The 24,753-nt window shown below is 40.0% G+C and overlaps 3 protein-coding genes across 3 annotated transcripts; 1 reads left to right on the top strand and 2 right to left on the bottom strand.

Moving 5' to 3' along the window:
- Nucleotides 1-1,879: 1,879 nt before the first annotated feature.
- efcab2 (EF-hand calcium binding domain 2) lies at nt 1,880-6,431 on the top strand. The gene is made up of 7 exons (XM_071488227.1): nt 1,880-1,987; nt 2,196-2,274; nt 2,965-3,037; nt 3,267-3,343; nt 4,110-4,152; nt 4,270-4,336; nt 4,494-6,431. Exons 1-7 carry the CDS (start codon nt 1,963-1,965, stop codon nt 4,610-4,612), a joined length of 483 nt encoding a protein of 160 aa, XP_071344328.1. The 5' UTR covers nt 1,880-1,962; the 3' UTR covers nt 4,613-6,431.
- adpgk2 (ADP-dependent glucokinase 2) lies at nt 6,204-16,573 on the bottom strand. The gene is made up of 7 exons (XM_071488225.1): nt 16,319-16,573; nt 14,363-14,522; nt 12,561-12,751; nt 12,227-12,323; nt 11,853-11,989; nt 10,147-10,283; nt 6,204-9,531 (listed from the first exon to the last, which is right to left on the bottom strand). Exons 1-7 carry the CDS (start codon nt 16,512-16,514, stop codon nt 8,959-8,961), a joined length of 1,491 nt encoding a protein of 496 aa, XP_071344326.1. The 5' UTR covers nt 16,515-16,573; the 3' UTR covers nt 6,204-8,958.
- Nucleotides 16,574-17,305: 732 nt separating this feature from the next.
- ctsba (cathepsin Ba) lies at nt 17,306-24,649 on the bottom strand. Its single transcript, XM_071488226.1, has 11 exons — nt 24,362-24,649; nt 21,670-21,797; nt 21,496-21,581; nt 21,087-21,201; nt 20,679-20,794; nt 20,110-20,195; nt 19,874-20,020; nt 19,319-19,435; nt 19,071-19,199; nt 18,239-18,320; nt 17,306-18,059 (listed from the first exon to the last, which is right to left on the bottom strand). Exons 2-10 carry the CDS (start codon nt 21,790-21,792, stop codon nt 18,247-18,249), a joined length of 993 nt encoding a protein of 330 aa, XP_071344327.1. The 5' UTR covers nt 21,793-21,797; nt 24,362-24,649; the 3' UTR covers nt 17,306-18,059; nt 18,239-18,246.
- Between the last annotated feature and the right edge of the window lie 104 nt (nt 24,650-24,753).

Below are 24,753 nucleotides of genomic sequence, written 5' to 3'. Positions count from 1 at the left end.
TGTTAGACAGATGAGTAAAGTCTGAGTAAAGTCTGAGTAAAGTCTCAATAAAGTCTCAGTAAAGTCTGAGTAAAGTCTGAGTAAAGTCTCAGTAAAGTCTGAGTAAAGTCTTAGTAAAGTCTCAGTAAAGTCTCAGTAAAGTCTGAGTAAAATCTCAGTAAACTCTCAGTAAAGTCTCAGTAAAGTCTCAGTAAAGTCTGAGTAAAGTCTTAGTAAAGTCTGAGTAAATTCTCAGTAAATTCTCAGTAAAGTCTCAGTAAACTCTCAGTAAAGTCTCAGTAAACTCTCGGTAAAGTCTGAGTAAAGTCTTAGTAAAGTCTTAGTAAAGTCTCAGTAAATTCTCAGTAAAGTCTCAGTAAATTCTCAGTAAAGTCTCAGTAAACTCTCAGTAAAGTCTCAGTAAACTCTCAGTAAAGTCTCAGTAAACTCTCAGTAAACTCTCAGTAAAGTCTGAGTAAAGTCTGAGTAAAGTCTCAGTAAAGTCTCAGTAAATTCTCAGTAAATTCTCAGTAAAGTCTGAGTAAAGTCTCAGTAAAGTCTCAGTAAAGTCTCAGTAAACTCTCAGTAAAGTCTCAGTAAAGTCTGAGTAAAGTCTGAGTAAAGTCTCAGTAAAGTCTCAGTAAACTCTCAGTAAAGTCTCAGTAAAGTCTCAGTAAAGTCTCAGTAAACTCTCAGTAAAGTCTCAGTAAACTCTCAGTAAACTCTCAGTAAAGTCTCAGTAAAGTCTCAGTAAAGTCTGAGTAAAGTCTCAGTAAAGTCTCAGTAAACTCTCAGTAAAGTCTCAGTAAAGTCTCAGTAAAGTCTGAGTAAAGTCTCAGTAAAGTCTCAGTAAAGTCTGAATAAAGTCTCAGTAAACTCTCAGTAAACTCTCAGTAAAGTCTCAGTAAACTCTCAGTAAAGTCTCAGTAAAGTCTCAGTAAAGTCTGAGTAAACTCTCAGTAAAGTCTCAGTAAACTCTCAGTAAAGTCTCAGTAAAGTCTGAATAAAGTCTCAGTAAACTCTCAGTAAACTCTCAGTAAAGTCTCAGTAAAGTCTCAGTAAAGTCTGAGTAAACTCTCAGTAAAGTCTCAGTAAACTCTCAGTAAACTCTCAGTAAAGTCTGAGTAAACTCTCAGTAAAGTCTCAGTAAACTCTCAGTAAACTCTCAGTAAACTCTCAGTAAAGTCTCAGTAAAGTCTCAGTAAACTCTCAGTAAACTCTCAGTAAAGTCTCAGTAAACTCTCAGTAAAGTCTCAGTAAAGTCTCAGTAAACTCTCAGTAAAGTCTCAGTAAAGTCTCAGTAAAGTCTGAGTAAACTCTCAGTAAAGTCTCAGTAAACTCTCAGTAAAGTCTGAGTAAAGTCTCAGTAAAGTCTCAGTAAAGTCTCAGTAAACTCTCAGTAAAGTCTGAGTAAAGTCTCAGTAAAGTCTCAGTAAACTCTCAGTAAACTCTCAGTAAAGTCTCAGTAAACTCTCAGTAAAGTCTCAGTAAAGTCTCAGTAAAGTCTGAGTAAAGTCTCAGTAAAGTCTCAGTAAAGTCTCAGTAAACTCTCAGTAAAGTCTCAGTAAACTCTCAGTAAACTCTCAGTAAACTCTCAGTAAAGTCTCAGTAAAGTCTGAGTAAAGTCTCAGTAAAGTCTGAGTAAACTCTCAGTAAAGTCTCAGTAAACTCTCAGTAAAGTCTCAGTAAACTCTCAGTAAACTCTCAGTAAACTCTCAGTAAAGTCTCAGTAAAGTCTCAGTAAACTCTCAGTAAAGTCTCAGTAAAGTCTCAGTAAACTCTCAGTAAACTCTCAGTAAAGTCTCAGTAAAGTCTCAGTAAACTCTCAGTAAACTCTCAGTAAAGTCTCAGTAAACTCTCAGTAAAGTCTCAGTAAAGTCTCAGTAAAGTCTCAGTAAAGTCTGTCTCTCTCTCCTCGTCTCCAACTGACTGCTCTTTCGTTAGGGCCAGTCGGTTGCTAGGCAACGGAACACGGCGGCCAACATGGCGGAGAGCAAGCAGAGTGCAGGTTAGTCAGCGTTAGTTATCTACTGTACTAGTTTGTTTAAATTCTCGTCATTAGACAACGAACAGGGGAGGTTTCAGCGTACTGTCAAATCACTTGCTCACCAGTTGAAAGTTATCTGCGTCAGGTCGTGACGGTGCTGCTTCAGTAACAAGCTGGTGGTGGGCTGACTCATGAGCTCTGTTCGTGTTTTCTTCCTGTCGTCTATCAGAGGCCACAGATGTCCACAAGAAGATCAGAGCAGCTTTTGAAGCGTTTGACTATGAGCATAACAACACAGTGGATGTCCGGTAAGCTCCCACAGCAGCCTGCAGAGGGAGGGGGGGACTGTTTACCTCCCTCTCATCCTGTGGTGGAAGGGGCAAAGCAGGCAACTGCCCCCGGGGGCCCCAGGCCTCCAGGAGCCCCAACAGCCCCAGAGTTACTCCATATCATTTGGACCTACGTGATTTGACCAATTGCACATTTGTGCCTCTTGAAGCACAGTATTAATTCCTCCCTCGTCAATATATCTTATCCTTTAGTTTAGTTTGGGCTCGTGTGTTGTGAAGTTGTGTTTTATCAAAGTGCTTCCATTTTTTCTCCATGTGTTGGGTGCTGAAACTCAGAATCTCACACCTCCAGAGACACTCCTTGTTTTAAACAGAGTAAATTACACAGAGTGCACGCCATAAGTGTGTAGTTCACGGGGAAAGCTACACCCATCCTGTCCTTTAGTATTTTTTAAATACTTCCTGCTCCACCCAGCTGATTTTTGGTTTGGTAGGACTCAAACTGAAATGCCTCTGGTTTACCACTGGAGATTAATGCAGCCTTTTGAATGACATGAGGCCAGTGAGCTCTGGAAGAGCTGGATAAACCAGAAAGCGAGCTCAGTGCTGTCACATTTGTCATGTACAGTTAAACGATGTGGGCTAACGTGATGTAGTGACTTTAACTGAAGCTCATCTGCTCATTTCCTGTCATGTATTTGCTTTTAGGGAGATTGGCACCATCGTCTATTCCCTGGGGTGCTTCCCCTCTCAGAAGAACCTGCATGACTTTATAGCTGAGGTCAGAACAGTATTCATTTATGATTTGGTAACATTTTGGATTAAAACAACTGGTCAAATAAATAATCTGGGGTTTTCCTCAAGTTGTAAAATTTCTATCTTCTAAAGCTGGGGAAATATAATTAACTATGAACTTCCTGATATTGTAATGTCACTGTGTTAGCGCAACATTATAAGCATCCATCCTTGTTTAAGAGTGACAATCCAGAAGCCTCGTCCTGTTCAACCAGGTAGAAGAGGACCACACAGGGTGTATCCATTTGGACAAGTTCCTCCCAGTCATGACCAAAGTGCTGTTGGAGAACAAGTAAGACAGCTCTGTTACTCTGTGTACGCTTGATTGATATCAGCCGTGCTGTTTTGAGGGTGAGAGGGTCATGTTATGATGTTAGCAGGTGCTGTTGTCAAAGCAAGCGATGTATTATACTGTGTGTTTTTCTACTAGATGTTACCAAGGGAGCCAATGAAGTACGAGATTGTTTTTACATTTGGTAAATATAAAGAGGAAGTCACCACAGTACCTCACAGAATAGATGTGTGGTGTAGAGGTCTACCAAAGCGCCTTTTTTTTCCATCATTAATCTTTCAGGTGGTGTTCTTTCACCAACCACAACACACCAAATGTCAAATTTAATAATTTAAGCCACTTTCTTTTAAACTTGTGCTTGTACTTGTGCTTTCCTGCTTGAGGCTACTAAGTTGATTCAAATGTACAGTATATACTCCATTATTCATAGTTTTGTCTTCATGTTGCCTCTAGTAGTATATAAACTTCAACTAGAAACCAGTGAAAATGTTAGGATCCCTTTTTCTCTTTCTACTTTCCTGAGATCAAGTGTCATTTTTTACAGTTGTGGAGACTGCAGGTACAATAGCTTGTATTTAGACACAACCAAGGCTCTTCACTAACAAAGCATATGTAAATTCCACCATAGATACATACAGTACATTTTTAGGTTTCATTACAAAGCTCCCAGTACTATCAGGCATCATTCCTACACTGCAGGAGATACACACAAATAACAGTGGTCTGTGCCTGTGTGTGTGTGTGTGTGTGTGTGTGTGTGTGTTAGGTTTCCTCCCATTCCTGAGGACCTTCTGCTTCAGGCCTTTGAGGTGAGACCAGCTGCTGTTTCTTGTGTATTTTCCAGTGTTGCTGTAGTTTATGAGGAGTGAATCATTGTTAGACACAGTGTTAGTTACTGATATTTGTCACTCACTCTATGTTTCCAGGTTCTGGACAAAGAAAAGAAAGGATACCTAGAACCTGAGGAGCTGACAAAGTACATGACACAGGAAGGTAAAGCAGAAGCATTTGGTTTTCACTAAGATTAGTGTGTGTGGTGAAAAGCAGCAGATTACCTCATAGATATGTTTTTGTGCATCTGTCATTCCCCTTTGTTCCACAAAACAACCTCTGGCTGTGCTATGTTTGATGATGGTTGTCTTTAAACCAGGTGAGCCCTTCACTCAGGTAGAGATGGATGAGATGCTCACTGCACTCGCTGACCATGAAAAGAACTGCATCTATTACAAAGACTTAATCAGCCAGCTGACCATTGACCCTGACATGTAGACAGTGGCACAGTGTTTGTTTGCCAGTTAAATTGTTGACACATATTGCAAACACACAAGTTTGTGTGTGTTTAATGATTGTGTTCATGTCTGCTTGTAGCTCTGATATAATTAATAAATGTACATAGCTCAATCCTTGCCTTGGTTTTTCACAGTTGTCTTTCAATTCAGATCAATTGCTTTTTCATTTAATTGGCAGATTTGGGAGAATGTATGGATATAGGATCCCCATGTCTGGTAATATCATTTAGAAGTCCATTATTTTGGTATAACATACAGTAGTTTTATGTTCTCTCATATTTACACATTTTACCAAACCTCTCTCTCCATATTTCCAAACCTGATAAAGATGTGCCGATGTTGTCCTGAATCATATTATATTGGAAACTATATGTACAGTATAAATCAACTGCAGGGATGCAGTTCCCTTTTTTATGTAAACTAAGTCAGATGAAGTCGGATTACCACACACTACTGTGATCTCTTCTAGCTGATGCAAAAAACATTGTTGTAATCTTGCACTTGGATAAGAGTAAAGTAATTCAGACTGATTTTGTGCAGGCACTTACTCTTTCAGTTTCTGACTTCAAAAGTTTTTGTAAGTTTAATACAAATGCTCAAAATCTTGAGATAATCCACAGCTGCTAAATGTGCTTGTGTATTTGAGAAAATTAAGAAAAGGTGTATTTAAGAAAGAGAGCTTGCTGCTTGCTGTCCTAACCCCAGAACCTGGACTTGAAGTAGAGACTGGGGCATAGTGCTGGGTCTTAAAATAGCACAAGCTCCTAACATGCTCTGCAGCAGTAGACTTTTATCGTCTTGTTTTACATGGAACATATAAACATTTTTAAACTTGCATAATCTAGATATGAGCACATCATGACTCATGTGAGAGTGGCTATAGGTTACATTTATGATCCCTTTCTGATGTCATCTTATTAATTATTAATTCCTTCAGTTAAGTTTAATCAAGTGTAGAGTTCTACTTTGGATGCGAAGCTAGACTTCTCAAAGGGCGTATTTTGTATAAAATGGATAAGAATAATTTGAGGTAGTTAGGGATTGTGATACTCAGCACTCTGGCAAATACTACAGAATACATTTACATTACTTTTATGTAATCTAAAAGTATTAGTCCAAACCTTCAGGCTACAAGCCCATCAATACAAAAGCTTGAGGTTGAAAATCTGATGTCTGACAGGCACAGATCATAAAAAAAAATCTCTGGAATAACTCTATTATAGAGAATATTCCTTGTTCACTTATTACATCTGGTGTTACACAGTATGTGCAGCCAGTGGACAAATAACTAGTAACAAGATGAAGACATGATGAAGATGTTAAGAGCAGGCAGAAAGCAAACGACCTAATAAATTATGATGTTGTGACAGAGAAGCCATGATGTGACAGTCCCACAGTGCTCATCACAAGCATCTAGAAGAACAAGTTCAGAAGACTGCGACTGACTAACTCAAGAAAAACTCTGGTGCCAACTCGTCCAGAGTATCGGCTTGAAAAATTGTTTGTAGCCATGATGGATATGAACCTTATCAGTAAATGACACGTGTAAAAAAAAATGAACAAAGCAACGATTGCTTTATCGGCGTAGCATTTTATCTCTGGTGATTCTGCATTGAATAGTTAATATGCATGAAACAGTTAAACACAGCTTTGGAATGTGGGTGACATGACTTCATCTAGAGCTCAGATATGTATATGATATGGAAGCAAACACAAGTGTTCTCTATATGAACATGAATACATGCTAAGGTTTCATTTCACAGTAAAAAAAAAAAAAAAAGAAAAGAGAAAAAAAAGACCCCTTACTCTTGACTTCCAATCACTGTGTGAGACAAAGACTCCAGAAAATAAAACATAAGCCTACAGTAATAGAAAAAGTTTGTATTAAACATTCCCTTTTCACTAAACACCCAAACTCAACACAGAATAAGGCTCATTCACCTTCAGCATAATCAAACAATAGCATCAAATCTGTTAAGTCTCGATATACAGAGAAAAGATTCATTTTGGTTCTTGTTTTCTCTTGACCTCATACACGTTGCACTGTAACATGAATAAATGTGTTCTTCACTAAAAGGGGGATTTAACAACCAGGTTTTAAGAAACAAACAAAGAAATTAAATCCTGTAAGCAGAAAAAAAACACTCATACTCAGATCTGAATGGAGAACATAACTGAAGTGGGGTCTGAGGTGGAATGTTTGACTTGTACAAAGTAAGAAAAATAATAGTGTTTGCATCATCCCATTTAGATCCAGTTGATTCTATAAATACAGTTTAAAATGAAAAAAATATTCCTCCTCCTCCTCTGATGATGATGATGATGATGATGATGATGATGATGATGATGATGGTCATTTAAAGACAGGGCCCCACTTTCACTTATAGATTAAATCAACAACAATTAATTTGAGAAAAAGAAATCAAGAGGGTAATGGCTTTGTGTAGTGACAGGGGCAATGGGCCTGTCCAGCAGTAGAGCGCCAAAACATCTGGCACTAATCCTACTACAAGTGAGATGAAGACTAAATATGGAAAATATAATTTCAGTGTGGTCCACTACTCCATTCATGGTGAGTAGCACCATGGCTTCAAGTCAAGCTCACAATGTCATGTTACTAACCTCCTCTTTCTCCTCTCCCCTTGGGAATTATCTAAAACGAGACATGAGATTCTGTTCCACTGTGTGCATCCATATTGTGAACGAATGTGACCACTGGCTGCAAATAACTTCCCTCTTACAGCAATGTTGTCTGGGGCGGTACACACTGGTCATTTGGTCCTTGAAGAGTGATAAACAAACGCAAGAAAAGGGGGAGAAACAAGGAAGCAATATCACAAATAATAGAAAAGTATGACAAAGAAACATGGGAGAGAGATGACAATAAAAAAGAGGGGGAAAAGGGGAAACAGAAAGAGCATGGAGGTAGAGAAGAAATTTTTGACATCATATCCAGCTACCAACAGTGGTCTCTCAACATAGTTTTTGCATTATTGCACTGCAACTGATACACAGAGGAATGACAATCCTACAACAAATCAAACTCATCCAAACCACTAATTTTTCACATATATTGGGAAGAACAGGAGACGATCACCGCCAGCTTTCTACTTGAAATCTTTCTTTTGCCTTTGAGAATGAGACAGGAGAGGGAAGAGGCAGGACAGAGCCTTCTCTTTTAAACTGCCACGTTGTTAACTTTTAAGTCTTAGGGCTGGCTCTTTGGACACAGCATTTGTTGCAAGGCAGGTGAGGGCAAAGGCTTGTGCAGTGAGTGGTGGGACCTGTAGATTTTAAGTAGGTGAAAACACCTAATAAACATGCTGCCAAGAAACCAAAGATTCAGCTGTTTCAGTAATTACATAACTCTGGATAAATCTGCTGCATAGTAGTAGGTTTAAATGACAGAAGGACAGTTTATCTTAGAGCAGATGTTGTGCAACCCTGCAATTAGATCCAGCAAACACAGCAGATCTCTGATGCATTCAATTCTTGATACACAATTTGAAAATTCCATGCTACAAGCTACCCAGCGTGGCTCTGTAAAAACACTGGGCATCTGTGTGACGCTATCCAAACCTCATCCCTCTTTATCTCATCCTGACTGAAGGCCAAGTCTTGTAAGGCCTTGGAGAAATAGAGGAGGAGATGTTATTAAAATGACTGGAGTCAGATGATGGGCTACAATGACTTGGCAAAGATGGTGGGTATATTCCAAAGCAGGCCAGTGCCTGCTCAAACTGGTGGACATGTTCTAAAAATCAAATAAAATGGACAAATAAAAATGGATACCTGAGGGCTTTGCACTCAGGCAAAGACAATAGAAATACATCTTAAATACATATTAATATTATATGTATAAGTTACAACACACACACGCACGCACGCACGCACGCACGCACGCACGCACGCACGCACGCACGCACGCACACACACACACACACACACACACACACACACAGCATTGACTGAAGAAAGTCCTGTTAACATAGACTTATAGACCTTACTAAGTGTAATTTGTGTTTTTTTTTCTTTATCCCTTTTAAAGATCAATATTGAGCCCATATATATATATAAAAGATATTGTGGTATAACCTGATTAATAACCACTGTACCCCATCATCTGACTCCAATATCGCATCAGTTGTCCTTATAGTCCATCCGGGCCATGAGCTGCAAGTGTGATAGCATTAGCCTGGTACCTTTCGGTACCTGTGTTTGCCACAACGGCTATTTTGCCATCACACTTATATCAAGTTTCCAGAGTCACCTTGCTGCCAACATCTAGTTAGCACTACACACAAACAGAACATTTAATGTCTTTGTCTAGATCTGCAGCACAAGGCCAGCAGCTGAGATGTTGTCCCCTCCACCTGCAGTTTGGTAAACCTCAGTGCACACCAGCACAGGTGCCACACAGATCTCATAATCCTCCTCATCCCAGCAGCTGACGGGCCTTGTCTCCTGCAGAGGGATACGCTGGCTGCCCTCTTGTCGGCTTACTGAGAATGAGTCATCCATGATGAGCCTCGCCTTGCTGGGGTCAATGTCGTTAGAGCCACAAACATGGCGGTTAGCTGTGAGAGAGGCTTTGGCCGTGGCTGACATGGTGTTCTTCCACTGAGAGCCACGGGTCACGATCATGGCCTGAAAGGCCAGTGTGTGGACATGGAGGCGAGTCAGCGGCTTACCCTTAGCTTTAGCACTGTTTGTGTCATTTTCTGCACTGTCATCATTTGTATCCTTGTAACGCTGGTTGAGAATGCGGTAGACCTCCCTCATTTGGTCGAGGACCGTAGCTACTCGAGGGTTTGGGTCTGACAACACTGTAATGTTGGAGCCCTTCAGCAGGCTGAGCAGGTTGGGGAGCTCCTGTTCATTCATCCCCAAAGAGTCCGCCTGGGAAGCAGCAGCAGGATGAGTATTCAACTAAGGACTTACCATAAAAAACAAAAACAAAAGTGCCATGCTGTTGCACTAGGGAATATAACATAATCCTTCATTATAATCAACATGGCATGTTTATTATACAAGAAATATGGTCAATGATAAAATCCATATTTAAATTAACTCTGAAAAATAAGGGCCAAAGTTATGACACTTAGTACTGAAAATGTATTTTGTTTAAAGCAGTTATTTAATTGGCTAAAATGTATTTGTCCATGTACAATTGTTCTGTTTTCTCACTTTTGTTCACTCCATGTGAGAAAAAACAGGATTCCATCATCGTCTATGTAATACAGCAAGACACTAAATGTATGCTTATCAACATGTAAATATAAAAAAAATATAACTATGCAAACACAGGGAGGCAAATAGTTTGTGTTGGGTCACGACTGTTTTATACACAAATGTATTCAACAAATTTAACTAAACAAATCTAGTTTCAGACTTCCAGGTGTGGCTGCCATTTAGTTGTATCATCTGTGTTTGTATAATCACTCTGGTTTCTATGCATCCTGAGTGATATGTGTGAATGTGATGATTCGAAATTATTTGTTCAGTCATACATACGTGAGGAATGACATAGTGAAGCAGGTCTTCCATTATACTCTCTTCTACGAAACTGGCCATCTCAAAATGGACACCGATCTGAGGAGATGAGGAGGACAGCAGGTCTGCCAGGCGGGAGAAGAGAGCGTCCCGCTCACCTGGAGTGAGATGGAAGTAAAGTAATGTGGAAGTGAGTAGAGGGGTGGAGAATTGAAAAACAGGACAGAGGAGGTAGAATATCAGGGAGGGAAGGATGCCAAAGAACAGAAAAGGTAGACAAATAGAAAAGTTAAGTAATTTCAGTGGTTGAGAATTGAGGAAATATGGAGAAGGAAGATGAGGAGGAAGAATAGTGGATTGACAAAGAGACAGGAAACGACAACTGTCACATCAAATGAGTCACCACTGATTTGCAAACAGCCTGGTACAGAGTGGGAAGTCAGTTATGACCTGTCAGTGTGACACTGACTGTCAACGGCCCCTTTTCTTTGTTCCCTTCTTTCAGCTTCTGTCCTTATAAACAGCCATCATATGAAAAAAAATATCATAGTGCAATTATTTTTGTCAGATATTGCAATTGTGATAATGAGTCATGATTTCAATTGGAATGGTCATTTTTGCATTTCATTTCCACTGAAATAAATATAAAAAATGAAGATGATGTAATTTTTTCTGTGTCTTGTACCAAACAATCTTGTTCCTTTAAGTCTGGAGAATATGATTTTTAGGCAAAGGCATCTCTGTAGCACCACAATACTTCATTTATGGTATGTGGTATGTGACCATAGATAACCGCATATAAAAATGGTCATAGACTGTGGGTCTGAAAAGTGAAGTCAATGCGGAAGTGTAAACCTGAAAAAAAAAAAAAATCATAGGGCAACTCCACTGGTTACAAAAAGAAGTCAGAAGTCTATGTGAAAATGTCTCTACTTCTCACTTGATTTATTACCTCAGTAAACGTATTTCTACAGAGTTTATGGTCTTAATCTCTAGTTTCAAGTCTTCTTCAATGTAACATGATGTTCATTAAGTTATGTTATGTAAGTTAAGTTATGGCACCATTAAGATGAAAATAGACAATAAAAGCAGGGTATGCATCAAAAAAACTGAAGCTTCTGTGATTTGGATTTTGCACTTGGCCATACTGTGATTTAGATAACATTTCGATTAACTGTTCAGCCATAGCCATCGCAAATACTAATAATGTGGTCAAAAACAAGCTAAATTCAACATGATGACTGATATGGATCATGATATGGATCAGTGGGGATATGTATGGTGGGGACTGTGTGTCACTATTAAGTTTACATAGCTCATATCACCAATGCAATGTGTCAACATAACATGATCAGCACTTTTTCACCTTAACAATTATGAAGATAAATTGGACTAAAATTATGGCCACAATAAATATTCATAATCTGCTAATCTCAGTCAAACTCTTTCTTTTATCTATACTTACAATTTACAAATAAGAAGAGTAAGTCAGTAACTCAGAATAGACGAGCCCCTTTAAGGTAAAGTTATCGCTAATAATTGTAACAAGGGACAGCTTAAATCAAGTCATATCCCCAGATCTTCTCAGCAAACCCATGTAAGGTTAAGTGAAAAACTATTAATGCTCAGTACTGTCCTTTTCATTTGTGTGACACAAAGCAGCAGACTCTAATATTACATTTTCCAAACCAGCATCAATTAAAAGGTTGTTACCAGTTTCCTCTTACCTGACTGGAAGGGGAAGTTATCCATCATTTGCAGCCCACCCACCACCAGCAGATCTGGTTGGAAGTCTTCAAGTTTCTCAGCAAATTCCTCCATGGAGGACAGGTAGGGGTTATGGTCATCACTGTGGATGATATATCTACACAGCACAAACACAAGCAAGACCAAACAGAGTCATCTTCAAATACCTTAGAGCCTTAAATTTATACATATGTATGCGCGCACACACATCCGCACATGCATGCACACCTTAGCCTCTTACTTCACTGAAACTTATCGTGGTGAAAGTATGTCAAAAATAAAGACTCAGATACACACAGTTTACATTCTATGATCCCTCAAGATCCCCCAAACAGCTACCAAAAGCTCAACATACCTGTTAGCTCTTCGTGAGGTATAGTGCCCCCAGCTAGCTCCAGATGGATACTCTAGGATCAGATGAATGTCTGGCTCTTCTACAATTTTACCTGCCACTGCAAAGACAGGGGTAGATGGGGTACAGGTAATAGAAGGGGAAACGACAGTAGTGATACAGAAAGTACAGAAAGTAGAGAGGGAAAAAACAAGAAAAAGAAAGGGAGGCAGTGCAAAAGGGAAGGCAGAGGGCAATTCAGGGACACAGAAAAATGACTGTGGGAAGTAAATATCAGGAGACATACATCTTGATATATCCTGGAAAGTAATCATGATCTACCAATGCGTGTTTGTACCTGTAATGTGCTGGGACAGGACGTCCGTAAAATCTGGGCTGAAGGTTCCCCCTAGCAACACATCACATCCCTCGGTCGCCATACGACCAGCCATTACTGGAGCATTACCGCCTACTGACCATCTGTTCCCTGGTAGGTCACGGGACGCCTCAACAAGCTCACTAAAGAAAGTGTCATTTAACATAAAACGCCTGCAACACAGAGAAATTTTAAAACCTGTGAGACAATGTTAAAACTGAAACACTAGAACCTGAAAGCAGCAAAATGTCCTCAATTTATTTGTTTTGTTGGAACAGTGCAGTCATATAGTAACAACACAGGCTTGTTTTATGACATGAAGCTCCACTGAAAGCTGAAGATACAGACATGTCGGAGCTCGTTGGCGAAAGATGCACATCAGCTATATCAAGAATCACAAAATGTAAGAGAAAATAAAGAGGAGGCAAGGCATGGCACTAGTGGAAGCAGCAGAAAGATGTTTGGAAAGCCAAGTTATAATGAGTTAATGCTTGTATAATGCCTGGCTGTGCTCAGACTCTGTGTGACCTCCTTTGCTGTTGTGAGACTCCTGAAAAATATTTGAATATCGGCACCTTTCTGGTAAAAGCTGAAATATTTCTGACCTCAGGGTCCTGTCAATCTGAGTGCTGAAAGTGCAAAAATCTGATAGAAAATAAAAATAAAAAGAAGCCAGTAAATATGCAGCCTATATGAGATGGTTGTACAAACAGTATGTATGCTACTTTAAGAGATTAGCCTGGTTAGTCAAACAGTAGCATCCTGTAGATTAAGGTTATTTCCAGCACCTCTCTGGCACAAGTCAGTAACAGCAATGAAAGAGAAAAATAAGTAAATGCAACAGCACTCTGAGTGAGCAAGATAAAGACATTTAATCTTTAGTTCTCTCTCTTTTTGGGTGCTAAAGTGCTTCAAAATTATGGTGTCAGACTAAGTCTCAGACTTTGCTTTAACAACGTTGGTCGTCATCTGGTGGACTTCATGTATTCATAATACAAAATTCTACAAGAAAACAAGCAAAACAGAGGCAAGAGAAATAACTCTAAATGCAGAAAAAGACCTTGTTTCTGTTCATTCTTAACTGTCTCGCACACATGCCCTTGCCCTTTCTGTCCATGATGATTTTGTAAGCCTGTTGCCTTTAGGTGTTAGTTCCAGCCAATGAACAAGGGCTCACAGGCGCCAGAACAGGAGAAAAGAGAGGGTAGATGAGTTCAATTGCATAAATACCTAGGGCTAAGAATGGTTGCAGCTAACTGATAAACATCAACCAAGCGACAAAGGCAATAAAACACACACAAACACTGACAAAAGGGGTGATTTTTCAACTTGCAGCTTTTACTTTGCCAAACTATTTTGAGTGAAATAGACAAACAAATGAAAGAAGACAGGGTGAGCAGTTACATTGTATGCAAGATACAAACAGCCGACACATTCATTCAGTAGAATGGGAGTGTGTGAAAGAGCATGTGAGAGAGAGGAGCACAGTAGCCTGAGGGGTTCAACAAGGACATGGTTTAAAAATGTGTTCTTTACTTTTGGTCTCAAGCCTCCCCGACTGATTCTCTACCGCACATGCCCCCTTTTTCTTATGAAATCACACGCATGCTTCTGTAAAGTGTTCAAATATTTTCAAGATGAAATGTCTGTGAGCACATTAAACACTGACTTCAGTATAAACTACCTGAAATAGTCCACAAAAATGTAATGGCCAGCTTTTATTCTCACACACACACACACACACACACACACACACACACACACACACACACACACACACTTACTCTGCAGCAGCTCCTGGTGCAAAGAAGTAGGCAAAGCTCTGAGCCAACTGTTCAGCATTTTCTATGTAGTCATGATGCAGGGGCTGGTCTGTGGGAGGGAGGTTGATCTTATTAAGCAACGATACCCCGTCCACTATCAGGTCAACGCAACCTCCAAAACCTGTGGATGAAGGAGAGGGGCAGAGAGAGGAACACAAAGAGAGATAAATATGCAATAAAACCATTCAAGTGTACAACTAAACATCAACATGAAGGAGAAAATAAGGAGATGACCTTCACTTCAGTCGAACTGAACAGAACAAATATAGCAAAGACAATGATAATGTCACCATGCAGCAGCAGTAGAGTCAGTATACTGAGTGGGGAGAAATCCAAACAACATGCAGCTGCTTTGACTTGTGCTGTGATATTTGTCTCCCATCAAATGATCTGCCACGTCGGTACAGTTGCAGCTTTTGGATCAAACATCTGTCTCATGACTGCATAACAGCTAGAAGTATTTTCTGCCATGTGTGAGCAAAGGCCAACGTGAACAGTAACAACCCCTGATAACCCACCAGTGTAGGCAACCTGCTAGAAAAGACAAAAAGCTGGAGTAGATTTCACACTGGAATTTGTTTTGAATAAGTCTGATTTTAAGATGTTAAATTGCTCTCTTCACTCTTAGCCAGCTATCTAAGAGTCTTCCTGACAATTTTCTGTAAATAAAGGTTAGAAGTACAGATGTATATTTGTTATCATGTGGTCAGCACTAGTGGTGCATTTTATTCTGATTTTTGTTGTATGTCAACAGACAAGTATTTCCCATTGTGTTGTAATGATTAACTTCTTTTCACCACCTGTCACATCTAATATAAAATATTTGTTATATTACATGACTCGGGTGACACTGATGTTAATTCTGAATAAAAACTATGTAACAGATCTGATTGCGTGGTTGGGCCTGGTGTTGAACCGGGTAAAGGTTGGACAGATATGGTGATCACCTCTGTTGTGTGTTGGTATCAAGGTTCAAAGGACAACATTTTAGGATAAGGTCATGACAGACAAGATATAGAGCAGTCACGCTGATTACTATGTTTGTTGAAACCTGAAGTAGATTATCGTCTTCAGGTGAGGAATGCCACCCTTTAATACGGTGATGGCTTGGTGCCCACCTTTAACAGTGGAAGAAGGGGCTCAGTTACTGCCAGTCTTATTCACTTGTGACACCAACCATTTCTCGCACTACCTACAATTTTAACAGGGGTTTGTTTTAAGGTGTGCGTCCAGAATATGAAGCTGTTAACTTACTGTCAACATATGAAAACCATAACCAGGAGCTGAAACCAACGTGTGCACTGCTTTTAACTACAGTAACTAAATAACACTATTTAATCAGTGCACTAGTTAATACTAGATATGTCACAACTAGGGTATCCTCTACACCAGAGACATAAGGCAGAAAGATATTGTACACATTATGGTTATATTCACCCATATTCGTGGGGGAAATGTTAGCACCACCTTGTATTTCCAAACACTTTCCTTGTCCCTCATCATTTCAAACATGACTGTGCAGATCATTCATCCTCACACCCCTTTAAGCTCCTCTCCCTTTCCTTCATTAATAATATTTGATATACGAATTAAGGAAACTAAGCCAGTTTAAAATCATCGTCAGATCACATAACTTAATGTTTCCCTGCACTTTTTATAACTTTTAATAGCCCACTTAAGTTTTAGGTTAACGTCGCAACACTAACGTTAGGCTGATTTACAATATGCAGGGTTAACAATCAACTTTTAATTTACCGTTTGTTAGTAATTTGGAGCAATGAATGAAGTAAACTGTTTACGAACCTCAATAGCATTTATTTGGATGTTTTTCATTTCGAGACTCTTCGATAATAAAACCCAGAGCCCCTGAACTCGGGAGCAGCTAGCTAACGTTAGCTAGCCGCCGCCGCCACTTACCAACGGCCACTTTCGGTCTCACTACGTTGCTCATCCCGACTTTCCGTTCAGCCCGGAGCAGAGAGGACAGGACCGCGTCCAGCCGGTCGTCCAGGACTTCATTTTGGGGTGACCGGAACCAGAGGGCCAAAAGAACCACAAACAGGGACACAACAGGCCCATATTTCATCCACGAAACCCTGCCTCCCCCCTCCATCGCTCGGTCGCTGACTGGAGCTCCGCACCGAGAGTAGTGAACAAGCACTTTCCAGCAGCTCCGCCGAGCGTAAGAATGTCTGTTCGTTTTCTCACCGGAGTGTCCCGGATGTCTCTTAACTGGGCGGTTTCTGGGCCGAATCCTGGATTTCAGCTATTTATTTAAACAAAACACCCCCATTGTGTCTCCCTAAACAACTACTCTCTATACATTTTCGCAAAGGAGACTGCTTTCACATTTCTTTCTAACCAAATCACCGCTGCCCTGTCGGGCCTATCGGCGGACGCTGGTGTACAAACCGAACATATGTATTTTTTTAATTCTACTATGAAGGGGGAGTGTCTGGTTTTGTTTTGTTTTTTCTTTTTGCTGACAAGGCGGAAGTGGCGGAGGATCAAGCGTTCATTCTGATCGTGTACCTGAGTTTTTCCCTTATCTACTACTTTATCCCTCGACTCCTCTAAAATATGTATTGCTACTTTTATATCAGCAAAGAATCCGAGTAATCACTCCTCCACCACACCGCAAAAAATTAACTTTGCTTTACAATTAATGTTTGTCTCAACATACCTACCCGTTTACTATAAGTCATTTTTTTGCCCAGTTTAAATTAAAATTTTAGATTAGTTTATCAACTACCATCAGAATAATTTTGTCTCATCGACTTATCCATTCACCTATATCATCTTGACCCACATTTTCCCAGTGTGTCAATCCTTTCAGGTGTGGGAGGCTTCACATCAATCAGATTTAAAACGCTAGCATGGATGATCAAGAGAAATAACACCATATTGTGAACCAAAGAATGATTTATTCAATTCCAAACATAACAGTAATGTGCCAATATTTTTCATTAATACATACAGACAAAGCCAATACATCTAATTTCCAACCATATTTTAAGAAAAGCTTCATTTTCTATTTGACAGTGAAGTTTAAAAACACTAACAGGCACATTATGACATTATGGAGTGGTGGTGGCACTAAGAAATAAAAATGGCAGTAAAATTAGACATTTAAAAAAAACTGACAGTATGCTGCTTTGAGCAATCTCTCTGTACTGAGCTAAAACAGTCAACACTTTCCATCAGTGGAGGGGAAAAACAAACAAAAAACAAACAAACAAAAAAACATAGGGACATATTTGATCAGTCATACAACAGTGACAATCTTCTTCAAATCACCTGAGATGAAATTAAATGCACATGCATGTCTTAAACATTCTCTCCCTACTTACTTACAACTTTTTGATTGACCTTGCTTTAAGAAGTGAAGGAACAAGATCTTCACAAAAAACAGCTCATTCACAAAATTCACCTTCAATTCAACAATATAAATTTGTGTTCAGGCACATAATTGCTGTCATATCCCATCTGCTCATCCACCTACATCAAGTGAATGTTGCTCTTGAGTTTTTTCAGTCTGCTGTAGAAAGAAAACCACTTGCCATGTGTGCTGGCAGATCAGTGGGCTTGAAATGTAACTACTAAAAGCAGGAGTGTGTCGCCCTCTAGTGATTAAGTAATGGCCACCGCTGCTAAAAACCTGCAAGACAGACGCAGAGTCAGTAAGGCGCAAACTCAGTCCACATTCATACTATTAAACATTTGTTGAAGATTTCACAAGGACAACAGCATGACTATTTTATTGTACAAGCACACAGTAAACACAGGTTTGGTTGAGACCATCATTTTATATTTCTATTACACGTTTTGTTGTCTTACCTTAGGTTTTATTTGGGAATGCCTGCCACAATCTCAGACTCAATACCACAGTGATCTGATCCACGCAGGATTTTAAAATATCCTGAAGAACAGAGGAAAAGACACAGACAACACGACAGTTTACACATTAAGTAACTCAGTTTTAGCAATCAGACATTGAAGAGATTCAACCCAACACCAACAACGGTGTTCAAGTATAAAAAAAATTGTCATGTCCTAAGTGTGAAAACAGAATGGTTTATGTATTTGTGTCTCATATTCAGAACAGCAATACATTGAGTCTGAGGCACGAACTGTTGACTTACTGGTATTTAAACTGTTGCAGGAAAATATCAATATCATTTAACTTAAAAGTAGGAATACTACAGGGCAAAAAGCAGTAATATCTTAAATGTGCTTGATAACTTATTTTGAAAGTTTAGGATTTAGATATTTGATTTATTAATGTTGCAACCGTCATGCCTTATTTTAATAAGGAAAAAGACACAAATGCATCACATCTTGTGAACCATTAGATTAATTTAGAAAAGTATGACAAATTTGAATAGTTTATTAGGTACAATTGTCTGATCTAATGCAACAACTCAAAAGTTAAGTCTTTATGAGGGTTATTACGTTTTCCTGGCAATGTAAGAGAAATGTTAATTCAACAATGTGGTCATTTAAAGCTGCAGTTGGTGAATCAGACTGTGTTATACTTCAGTGTTTCTAGTATTCCATTCCCTGTGTGCGTGTAAGTAGGAGGGCTACTGTTTATGACGAAGACTCATTGTGTAAATGTTACTTAAAAGAAGGAGAAAAAAAAAAAAAAGTAAACCATGTCTCTGCTCACCGTTATCGCCCCAGTCAGTGTTCCAGGAGTTGGCGCAGAGCCAGTAGGGAACACCATCCTCCTCCCCCCAACCGAGGACCTTGATGGCGTGGCCACCCACAGCAGACCCTGACACGTGCTGATAAACACCTGGACACAAAAAACAATGCAAGGAACACATTTTAGGGGAGAAAGTTGTGAGTGTACAATTACTTAGTATTATGTGCGTTTATACTGCATTTGTCTCATAATGATGTTTGTGTTCTTACCGGACTTGTACAGCAAAAAGTCTTCATAGACAGTAAAGGCTCCCTCTACTGGGCCATTCTTATAAATCTCAGACTGAATCTGCATCTCATCTGCCTCCACGTTGTAAGACGTTTTACCTGCAACAGACTTAGAGTTAGGATCCTATGCTGCGTCTGTTAGGACACAAACAGTTTCTCTTTATCAGATAACTAATAAATACTATGTATTTGCAAGCCAGTCAGTGTAAATGAACAACAGCAACTAATACAATGGCAGAGTCACCTGAATTTCTAAGGAACTGGAGTGGTCTTAGACTCCATCACAGCATTCCATATAATATAATATAATATAATATAATATAATATAATATAATATAATATAATATAATATAATATAATATAATATAATATAATATAATATAATATAATATAATATAATATAATATAATATAATATAATATAATATAATATAACATAATATAATATAATAGGAACAAAATACAGGTGAAATGTTAGATTTCATTTCTCCTTTTATCAAGTGATCAAAATGTTTTCCCATCTGCCTGCCTCTCTTACCATAATGCTTGTCCTCTTTGTAGCTGGGTGTGTATCCAGGTTCACACTTGAGGACGCACTGAGGCGTTTCTCCACCCTCTCCAGTGCAGGGAGGTCTGCTACCATTCACGTGGTGCTCACAGGGTTCGATGGTGTAGGGCCGGCAACCTGGTGGCACAAAGATGGAATCAGAATTGTAGATCCCACAAATACACATGTATACACCAGTGGAGCAGTCTCACAGGTACAACATTTACCAATGTGGGAGTTGTAGAGACCTCCAGAGACCAGTCCCTGTTTGGTCCAGAAGTCCCAGGCAGATGAGGGGTAGCCACCATTACATCTAAAAAGAGAAAAACCAGAAAAGCATGAACCACTGACAACCAATAAGCACTCAAGGCTTCTACTTCCAAATGTTGACACTGTACAATATTAGGGAAGCACCAAGTCAACTTTTTCCTCTCCCAGGTCATATTATTACAGAACTGATACCAAGTGCTGATTCACGAACAGTGCTCGCTTTTCCCAAATGTAAAATCTGTACACCTCATTGTGTAGAACTCACTGGAATCTATTTTATTTAACGATACTTTGGGCCTGGGGACTGCTGTGGCCCTGAAAATTGTGTCAACGACCCCTCATGAGTTAATGACTAAAACTGAATTTTATAATTACACTGATAAAAGAAATTTCATGTGACTCAGTTACGTCATGACTGACACCCAAGCCACTTAATAAGGTCAGGCTTTGGCACAGGTACTAATCCCGCCTATTGGATCCATCAATTCCTATAAAGTGTTAGACCATAAAAACCCATGTCCCTTACCCCATGCCACAGGTTTCACAGCAGGTCAGCAGGTCCTCAGAGGAGATCTCCACATTGACATTGCCAGCACTGTGAATACACACACGGTCAGAGATGGCCTCTGCAGCACCAAACGCCTGTGGGAAGAAGAATCACGACACGTCAAACACACAAAATCAAAACCATTAAAACAAGGAAACTCGAGATGTGACTGACTGACAATTAAGTGAGGTTACATGCAACAGGAGGGTGAAATTTAGAGTACATGTTCACATAGCCAGAAATTCCACCCACTTAAACACTTTTTTGGGGCAAGTCATTCTTCCTCTGAATTGAGGATTAAAGTATAGAGCGTGTTATATCCTGCTCAGATTGGGAAATTGACAGTTACACATAGTCACATCTTTTGAATAGGGGGTCCATCCTCACCCAGCAGGATCCACAGGAGCCCTGGTCTCTGATCTCCTTCAGAGTGGGACAGTTGGGCCACTGGTCTCTAGAGTCAAATTGTTTAGGCAGCTTCAGGTCTCCAGCATACTGAACCCTGCACAGGAAAGGGCATTACAGAGTCAAGTATTACTGTGTTACTATAGTAAAACACACAACTACAACGTAAGCAGTTTAAACACAGGTGACTATACCGAGCTCTGCTCAGTGCCACCGAAACCACAGCTTCTTTATGTACAGATAAATGTACATCCGCAAATACGTGCACCTTGTACAACACAGGAAATACTCACTCTCACTGATTATGTGAGTGTAATCGACTACTAAACTGAAGTCGATCCCCCTGTGTTTCACACCCAGCAACAGATTATAGTGCATACATGAGACTCACATGATTGGCAGTTTAGGTCCCTTCAGCATCGTACCACAGAGTCTCCGGACATAACTGTAGTCAACATTTTGGAAGTTGTGACCAGCCTGCAGGAGAGAAGCGGGATTTAGTCAACTAGAACTGCTTATAGCCACTGAGACAAGTCTGAGAAGATCAAAAATAAAACAAACTCACCTTCCATGTAGTGTTCATTTTATTGATGTGGTTTACCATCTCATTGGACAGCGGATGCAGATGAGGTCTGGCCAGGCTCACCGACAAGCCGGCAGCCAATAGCAGGAAGGCTGCACGCCACATTTTGCCTGAAAGACACAAAATGAAGAAGACATAAGTAAATTGGTTACACTACCTTTGAGCTACAGATTTACACCACAACACCAGGCCATAAATTACCAACTTTCTCTCTCTAACCAACACGGCCTCCATTTCCATTCCCAGCAAGATAAGTATTTTGATTCACAGCTGACTGGACAGTGTCCTTGTGTTTGCATCTACAAGTGGATCATGTATACACAGTATGCACACACAGAGCAGAAAAAACCCTCTTATCCTCAGTCACGCTAGTCAGAGTCCTTTCCAGTGGTTGAACAGACTGCGTCAGCACACATGCAATAAACAGTTTACTGATTTCGACTAATTCATTAGAGTTAAAATCTACAAGTACACACAAGAAATGGATGTTAGAGACTTAGAGCATGCATTGCCTTTCCTTCTGTGTTGTTTCACTTAACTGTAAGTAGGCTGGGTTTCAGTTCCCACTTAAAGCTGAAAGGCAAGTATGTCCTCATGCTGCAGAAAAATATTACCCATAATGCAATACGTAATGCAGATTATATTATCAGAGGCGAGATGGACTACTGAGAGTTGAGATCAGTTCCATTAGACATCATACCGTAACCCATTAAATTGAAGGAAGGGGTGAGCTCAGGATAAGCAGGATGCTCCAAGTCCTGACAAATAAATACCAGTGCAGACAAGGTGCTTCTTTAGAAACACAATGAGAATAACTAATATATAGCTTCAAACCTTGACTTCTCCTAATAAAAAAAGACAACAGATGATGCCAGCTAACCTAACAGACTTGATGACCCTCTATGCATACTCTGGCACACCGTCACTCTGATTTTCTCAAGAACAAGAGCAGTCTTGTTAGGGACCTGTATTGTCTGCATCTGTCTGGGCAGGTCCTGTTTCTACTAAGTAAAAAGCAGAAGAGAATCCACTGAAAACAGCTCTGGTGTGTCTTAGGATAGAAGAAAAAGTCCAGTGAAACTGGTTTGATAATCACATGACTGAGGCCATTGTCATTTCATGAGCAAAAAGTACAGAGGGAAGTAATAAGAATTGCTGCAATAACTCATCATCATCTCTCCAAAATCTAAACCAGACTCTTATATGTACATGCTCAACTTTCTTTAATACCACAAGCAGTTTATCTATCATAATCTGTGTAATGTACCGTTAAAAGAAAAAAAACTGGAAGTGAATCTGCAACCATCAGGTTATGGTTACAGGTTGGTTATAGATAGATTTCAATGGGTCCTTCAGCTGTTCCGTGGACAAACACATACATAGAAATTACATTTAGGCCACAAGAACGACTAGACAAGTTCAGTCTTTCAGGAAGAAGTTCAACCCAAAACAACGTCTTGTAGCTAAAACCATGATTTGGATGTGATTTTGAGAAGTGACCCATCTGCACCGCTGTATGTCCTCAAGGTATCGGTCTCATGTCATCTTCTTTCAACACAGCTGTCACACCAAGACTCACAGGCTACATGAACTTGCTGAGTCATATGGAGGGCTGTGAGACCTTTCTGTGGCAGCGCTCTTACATCTCCAAAATGTCAAAATTCTCTGAAACAAAAACGGCCCTGCTTTTAGATTGATAATGACTCATTTTAAACAGCCAAGGGCTTGTGAAAGTTTTTCTGCGTGGGAGGTTTCCAATCAAGTCTGAAATGAGTGAGTCACTGCCAAAGCCCCAGCGAGAAGCCCCTGAACCACTGCTTTATAGGCAGAAAGGTAGAGTCAATGATCTTCACATGTTAGCTGCCGAAGAGTTGACTCCAGCTGGAGGAGACCTTCGTTTCTTTAAACTCTGTGTTCTGCAGCGACTGTATCTTCTCTGTATCTTCTTACCTTTTTAAACAACTACACATGAAACAAGACACCCAAAGTTTCTGATCTCAAAACTACAGGAATCACGTTTAAAAGCAAAAAAAAAAAAAAAAAAAAAATCAGCTAAATCTCTTGTCTTGCCTGGATTGCTCTCTGTCTAGTGATAGATACGGTTCACTTCCTCCTTCTTTGTCACAGTGCTGAGGGCCTGCTGAGAGGAGGGAGGATGAAGCCTGAGCCAATAAAACCAGGCCAAAGTCTGTTTACCATTGCTTTTAAATGTGAAAACATTTCCACCTTTTCCTGGCAGGACGGGATGACCGCCTCTGCTTTCACTTTCCATTTCTTAGTTTTAATGTGCTATTATGTTCCATATTCACTTTTTTTTTTAACTTTTGATATTAAGTTATTTCCCTGCTTCGCATCAGATTTCATTGATCATTTCTGATGTGTAGTAATCATTAATTAACGAGACTAATAAAATAGACAAATAAGCTCCACCCGGTCTAACGCCGATGACCTTTGACCGTGAAGCTAAAATAGGTCAAGCGATGAAAAACAAACAACTGCTACAATGAAACTGCTACAATGAAACTGCTCCCTCTCGCCAAATAAAAGCGATGTCCAGCAAACACAGATCACTTGCACACATTGTCTCAGCCGGTGTGTGTGCGCTGTAGCAGAGTTAGCTCACTGCTAACTCACCGTGTGAACAACCAGCGAATACCACAAAATAATCACTTACCCGTAGTTTGTTTGTCAGCTGCTGGAGGGATCTTCAGGAAGTCTTCCCCTCTGCGACTAGCTGCGGGTCTCTGTACAACAAAGTGTGTGGTTGTGAGTCGGCCCCGATCATTTATCCCACCGATCACGTGAGACGGTCACATGCAGGCAGCTCATGTGATCGACACCGACACCAAACCACCACCACCACCACCACCTCCACCACCTCCACCCTTCCGCTGTCAGTCCTGGCCTGCGGCTGTTTTCGTGCTGGCAGCAGACCCGTGGATCTGGTTATAACCACATCCAGACAGTCAGGGACCCTGTGGATCACATCAGTCCGACCGCTGGGTGGTGCTGGAGGAATGAGGTCGTTAGTTTGATCTCTTGTTTTCTATGTAAACCCCCCAACAT

Source organism: Trachinotus anak, unplaced genomic scaffold (genome assembly GCF_046630095.1).
Source record: "Trachinotus anak isolate AG129_WGS33_773 ecotype Australia unplaced genomic scaffold, CSIRO_AGI_Tana_v1 ptg000011l, whole genome shotgun sequence".
Classification (NCBI taxonomy): domain Eukaryota; kingdom Metazoa; phylum Chordata; class Actinopteri; order Carangiformes; family Carangidae; genus Trachinotus; species Trachinotus anak.
The sequence above is the reverse complement of the archived record's forward strand: the minus strand, read 5'-3'. Positions and strand labels throughout refer to the sequence as shown.

What these genes read in the sequence shown, in the direction of transcription:
- adpgk2 (XM_071488225.1), bottom strand. Translation starts at nt 16,514, where the DNA reads ATGGAGGGGGGAGGCAGGGTTTCGTGGATGAAATATGGGCCTGTTGTG. An exon ending in GAGACCGAAAGTGGCCGTTG is followed by an intron (nt 14,523 to 16,318) that starts GTAAGTGGCGGC and finishes CTTCATCCACAG; the next exon opens with GTTTTGGAGGTTGCGTTGAC. An exon ending in CCTGTCCCAGCACATTACAG is followed by an intron (nt 12,324 to 12,560) that starts GTACAAACACGC and finishes CTGTCTTTGCAG; the next exon opens with TGGCAGGTAAAATTGTAGAA.
- efcab2 (XM_071488227.1), top strand. Translation starts at nt 1,963, where the DNA reads ATGGCGGAGAGCAAGCAGAGTGCAG. An exon ending in AAAGTGCTGTTGGAGAACAA is followed by an intron (nt 3,344 to 4,109) that starts GTAAGACAGCTC and finishes TGTGTGTGTTAG; the next exon opens with GTTTCCTCCCATTCCTGAGG. An exon ending in AAAGTACATGACACAGGAAG is followed by an intron (nt 4,337 to 4,493) that starts GTAAAGCAGAAG and finishes TCTTTAAACCAG; the next exon opens with GTGAGCCCTTCACTCAGGTA.
- ctsba (XM_071488226.1), bottom strand. Translation starts at nt 21,792, where the DNA reads ATGTGGCGTGCAGCCTTCCTGCTATTGGCTGCCGGCTTGTCGGTGAGC. An exon ending in AAATGAACACTACATGGAAG is followed by an intron (nt 21,582 to 21,669) that starts GTGAGTTTGTTT and finishes TCTCTCCTGCAG; the next exon opens with GCTGGTCACAACTTCCAAAA. An exon ending in TCTCTACAACTCCCACATTG is followed by an intron (nt 20,021 to 20,109) that starts GTAAATGTTGTA and finishes TTGTGCCACCAG; the next exon opens with GTTGCCGGCCCTACACCATC.